General features: G+C 37.9%; 1 protein-coding gene across 1 annotated transcript in view; it reads right to left on the minus strand.

Annotated features, from left to right (window-relative positions):
* Positions 1-1,515: 1,515 nt before the first annotated feature.
* The window catches only part of LOC107300337 (recombining binding protein suppressor of hairless-like protein), a gene marked incomplete at its 5' end in the record, with an annotated part of 7,000 nt that continues 2,420 nt past the window's right edge, over positions 1,516-6,095 (minus strand). Inside the window, 2 exons of the mRNA XM_015829671.1 lie at positions 1,516-1,789; positions 3,825-3,928. Coding sequence (XP_015685157.1) covers positions 1,516-1,789; positions 3,825-3,928 — 378 coding nt within the window. The remainder of the gene's footprint in view (positions 1,790-3,824; positions 3,929-6,095) is intronic.

Genomic DNA, 6,095 nt, shown 5'->3' on the forward strand with positions numbered 1-6,095 from the left:
TGAACTGGAGACAGATTGCCAATTTTTACAACCGAAGCTGGAGAACTAAAGTGTGTAAGGGCAGCTCTTTGAAGCAACAATCCCAAAAAGTGATGTATTTTTCTGAGAAAATGCCACCTTGTATAAAATGGTGTGTTTCAGATATTTGACCGCTATGGGAAAGAGGTTCTACAGTAGAGGTTCTTAGAGGTTCGTTTTCAGCCATCAAATAAGAAAAAGTGAGGAGCTGGTATTTCAGTGTCTGTTAAATGCCAACTGAATGGTTGGGGTGGGGCAGACTTTTGAAGCAAAAAGTACCTGAGAATATTCCTCCCACAGACAATTGTGTATCTTCTTGAAAGCACATAAATGTGGGATGTCCTCTGTTTTAAATAAGACTTCTTTGATGTAATTTGTTTCAGCATATTTATGTAACCATTTGACCACTTCACAGATTCATTTGACCTCCATTGGTTTAGAAGTGCTTCAAAAACCAAAGGGAGGTGAAGAAGAATACATTTCTCTATAGCAGAAATGGGTCTAACTACAATTTTCTTCAACTGCACAACAGAATAACAGAATAGCAATAGGACTTAGACTTATATACCACTCCACAGTGCTTTACAGCACTCTCTAAATGGTTTACAGAGTTAGCATATTGCCCCCAACAATCTGAGTCCTCATTTTACCAACCTTGGAAGGATGGAAGGCTGAGTCAACCTTGAGCTGGTCAGAATCATGGCATTCAGCAGAATTAGCCTGCAATACTGCATTCAAACCACTGCGCCATCATGGCTCTTATTGAAATAAGAGAGTTGGAAGGGACCTTGGAGATCTTCTAATGCAACCCCCCAACAAAAACTCTCTTTTTGATCATCCAATAAATAAAATCATACAAGCAAATAAAATAAAGAAGTAAAAAAAGCATTGTGACAACAGTTCTGATATTTTTAATCTCCTGCCTTGCAAATGCCTGAATGCACCCTTTTACCAACACTCACATTTACATTAAAACCATCACTGTGACATAAGCACTAGAATTTTTTTTTGCTGTTGCTGTGTTTTAGTAGATACTTGATAATAATAATAATAATAATAATAATAATAATAATAATAATAATAATAATAATAATAATAATAATAATAATAATTTAATTTGTACCCCGCCCTTCTCCTCATAGGACTCAGGGCAGCATGAGTTTCGCTGCCTGTGCTGATGCAATTATATTCAATATACACAGAATTGTATAATGTATATTAATAGCACATTCTCTTTAAGATGCCAAATAGGGAATACAGGTTAAAAAATCAGCAATCTTTTTCCCTACTAAAGCAATGCATTGCTATTAAGTAATTCCCACCCTTCTCGTGTTGAAACACGGAGCTGTATGCTTTAATATGTGTACAGAGCATGATTTAAAAATAAAATGTTCATATGATCCTATTTTAGAAAAACCACATTCCATCATTTTATAAAACCATGTGTTTGCCATAATTTTGCTCTAGTCAAACAATGGTGACCATACAGTTCCAGTTCTAACTTTGCGTGAAAAGGTGATACTTTGTCTTAGTGAATTCTTGATGGATGGAATTGAGCAAGGTGTCAGAATCCTGCACCATCTCTGGCAGGAGTGGTGGACCACACAGAAAACTCTGTTCTGGTGTGTATGTGAAGCTGAATGTACTGGAATAAATCAGACCATCATTCCTTAGTAGCAGAAGAGGGACAGTAATTGGGTATCGCAACCATCTCCAATCAGGGCTGAATGCAGAGACATCAGGAACAACACACACTAAGGACTTGGAATTCCTAAACAAACGAACAAAAATACAAACTTGTTTATGTGTTTGGGTGTGTGCATGCATACATATTTATATTCATATCCATAACATGTGCCTTTTTTCCTCCCTCCTCCCCTCCCAAGATAGGCTCAGTAGATTTTCAAGCAGTGGTTGTAATCAATACGTTTGTGCAAATAAAAATGTGGAGAGTTTGGATTTCAATGCTCTTTCAACGTGTACTTCCTTTTTATCTATGGAGCTTGAACAGGCAAAGCGGAATGACAGCTGGCTAAATCTATTCTCCCTGTTTGCAATTCTACACAGGCCAACTTTTCAGGACTATTTTGTAAATAGGACATCCAAACGCAGCACTAAACTGGGGCAATTTCAGTCAAATGGGACATCTATTTGCTTAGCTATGGAACATTTCCACAAGCCATGGTTCTATACTGTATATACTTGTTATGGAATAAGGAAATTCTTCTACTTATTTCCTATTATGGATTTACAATTGGTACCTGGTTGAGCAATGTGAAAAAAGGATGCTGCATTAAATAAGCCTTTGGTTTGGTTTGGTTAGCATAGAATGCAGTATTTTATTGTCTGATTTTGAACAGTATCTTTTCTCCTTATGTTCATGACTTTGTGCAGTGTGCTACACCAGTACAATAGATATAAGAACTCTAATGTTCAAACCCAAAATCTAATGATAACCCCACCCCAAATTAATGAAATTCTTATGAATGAGAGCCATCATTTTATCATTTATCTTAGTTACAAGATAGTCAACAAGAAATGGGCTAGAAAAAGCCCATTTGGGTTATACAGTAGAAGCATCCAAAGTATATTAAAATGTGATGGCATTCTGTGCTTACTAATTATTCTCTTAACATTCTCCACAGAGGATGTGGAATACAAAATTAAAATCAACTGCACTATGTTTTAGCGTTTAAAACAAATGTAAGAAAAAGTAGCAACAGAGAACACACCAGTCCATTAATTAACATTTCAGACAATTCAAACCATTCATAAGAATCTAGTTTGTGAGTAGCAAAAGATCCCATCATGGACTGGTTTGGGGAAAAAAATGACCATGGGGGAAGTTAAAAGAGGAAAGCAACAGTACAATCAAAGCTCCACCTGGACTTTTTTGTCTGCTGAATGTGCACTGTACTTAAAAAAAAATGGTTTGATCTCACCACCATGGCTGCCATCTTGACTTTTTTGACCATACATTGATGGTAGGTCTGTTAAACTCAAACAGCCACATTCCAGATTGTCCACATCAGTCACAAAGCTCTCCAACTAATCTTGGGCTAGTCTTTATCTCTCAGGCAGTGTTGTCATGTGGATGAAAATGAGATACGTTTATATACTTCATCTTGATTATCTTGCAAAATATACACTGTCTTGTGAGAACTAGTTCTGGCAAAGTTAGAAGCACATAGTCTGAACCTAGACTTATTCATTATAGTAACTTTCCATTAATCTTTCCTCCATCAGAAGTAAGAGATCTTGAGCTGGTTGTATTGTACAACCAAGAGAAAGAGGCATATTGTTGAAACTTTAATTTTACTAGAAATAAGGCTTGGGTTATCTACTTCTCAGTGAATGGAATTTTTCTTTGTGGCTTTTATTGTTTTTGCAATAAATTTACTTAAATCCCTACCTATGTGACTTACAGTTCTGGTATCAGCCACAAAATGCCTGACAGTATATACATGAAATAAAAATAGGAGATTTTTGGATTCTATTTCCATACTTTCAGAAAGGAAATGTGACCCTTCTTTTCAGATAAACCATATAATTACATTGCTGCTGCTGTGTGATTCAGTTATCTCTCTTTTCTTGTGTCAGGCACAGGGAGACTCAAGATTTTAGAAGCTGCTACCTTCTACTATAAGTAAAAATATTGAATTAATAAACACAACAACCAATATTGCACTCATTTCATTCATTCCTGATCTCCCTTGAAGAGATGCTTTTGGAGGCAAAGAATAGTGGCCATGAGACTTGTCCAACTGATCATGCTGTAGTTTCAGGACAGTCTGTGTCTGCTTTACCTGTACATAGTCTCTGCTTCCACATCTCCAAACCAAACTTTCATGTTTGCATGGAAATAGTTGCCTTGGACTTCCAGCATTGCCACATCCCCTCCACCTGTCAGCTGTGAAAAACAAACCCAAGCATAAGATCATCCATCTTATTGTGAAGGTACAATATAGCCTTCCAGCAGTTTGTCCTCATTTTGCACCTCTGTGGACTTTAAAGCAAAGATACCCATATTTTGACCTGGAAGGCTTTTTGGCTAGCCTCCCCAGGAACTCCATGGGAGAAGCTGTTGTTTCATTGTCAAGAACGTGCTTTGCCTAAAGGAGATCCATTTTTAATTCTTGGCATTTGCTGATGGGATTGGGTTATACAATACTACTCTAACGCAGGTCTGCACAACATGTGACCTGCGGACCACATAAAGCCTGCTGGCATTTAAAAAAAACAACACAATAATAAATTCACCACTGATGTTACCATCGCAAATGTTGCTCTGCCAAGTGCCTCCAGACCTCCCTGCCATCACCATCTTCAAGGCTGCTTTGCTTTGTTCTTGTTTTCAAGTGAAGGAATACTGGGAAATTATAATTCTATAAAAGAGTTAAGAAATCTAACAAAAAAGTTATCCCCCTCTCCCCATCAGAATTACATTTTCAAGGTAAAGCAGAATGATAATGGAGATACACTTTGGGAGTTTTAGAAGTGGAAGTGAGAAAGAAGAATATGCAATGGAAAACAAATCTTTTGGAGTGTGGTGCATAGAAGTCCATAACTTCTGTAATGCCAATGGGCTGAAACTTTTAAAGCTCTCCAGAGATTATGGAATTGGCTCATGAACACTATCTATTAAATCTAGGGCTGACTGTTGAATACCTGGAGAACAGTGGTTTCCCAGTTTTCTCATATACCCAAGCCATGCTGGGAAGGGTAAAATGTATTGATGCTTATAGAAATCACATAAATAAATAAATAATTTAAATGGGATCATGTTGATCCCATATTGATATGGTTCATGTAATGTAGTTTCCAAACTGCATTAAGAGAACAGAAAAAACCCTCAGGTTATGCTTACTTTTATGCCTCCCATCTGAATGCTTCCAAGATATGGAAGAACACAAAGCAGCAATGTAATCCTTCATTTTAGTCTCATCAATAAACATTTTTCTGCAACCACACTTCAGGTTCTGCTTTCTGTTCCCAAAGGAGCTCCGTACTAGTCTTATTGTTGCATTCTATATTAATTAACTCATACAAATTGCCAGTCTCTGTTCCAAAACATCCAAAACTGAATGTTCTATCTAAGCTGTTTGTAGAGATGGTTGTACAAGGAAAGAATAATTTTATTTAATAGTTAAATTTAATATACTATTAATTTAATATACTGAAGGGTTCTGGAACAAGGGGAAATTGTTTAGTCTAACTGTTGCTTTCTTACTTTTTAAATCAGCTTTTGCATCAGAGAAATTTCATGCAAGTTTGGGAAACATGTACATGGATGGGATATACTGAAGGAGGGAATAAGGGAGTGTACAGGAATGATTGATGTCTTTCTTATGATGTAATGGCTCTGTTGTCCGATTTATAAAGCAATGCTACCAATTTTCTAATGCGTGGCACTTCTGGACGTAACTCTGCCAGCGTTCCAGATTGTTGGCCACCCAGCTGCTTAATTTGATCAAATAAAGTGCTGCTTGATCAAGAAGTCTCCACTTGGGTTATCTGATTAGATTGATATGGTATCTCAAGTTTATTTATTTATTTATTTTATTTATATTTGAATTTATATCCCGCCCTTCTCCCGTAGGACTCAGGGCGGCTGACAATCTATTTAAAATACATACAAGACAATACAAATTTAAAATTAATTAAAAAGAATATTAAATATTTGTCGAATTAAAATATAATTAAAATTAAAACCCCCCTAAAAATTACCCTAGGCCAGTCCTGCAAGCTGGAATAACCAAGTCTTGAGGGCGCGGCGAAAGGAAGGGAGATCAGGGATAACCCTGATCTCTGGGGGCAGTTCATTCCAGAGGGTGGGAGCTCCCACAGAGAAGGCCCTCCCCCTGGGGGTCGCCAGCCGACATTGCTTGGCCGACGGCACCCTGAGGAGACCCACTCTATGGGAGCGTACCGGTCGATGGGAGGTACTCTGCGGCAGGAGGCGGTCTCGAAGATATCCGGGTCCGATGCCATGGAGCGCTTTAAAGATGATAGTCAACACCTTAAAGCGCACCCGGAAGGCCACAGGCAGCCAATGCAGCTCGCGCAGCAGCGGTGTC

The sequence above is a fragment of the Protobothrops mucrosquamatus genome, unplaced genomic scaffold (assembly GCF_001527695.2).
Source record: "Protobothrops mucrosquamatus isolate PMUCROS unplaced genomic scaffold, P.Mucros_1.0 scaffold6713, whole genome shotgun sequence".
Lineage (NCBI taxonomy): Eukaryota > Metazoa > Chordata > Lepidosauria > Squamata > Viperidae > Protobothrops > Protobothrops mucrosquamatus.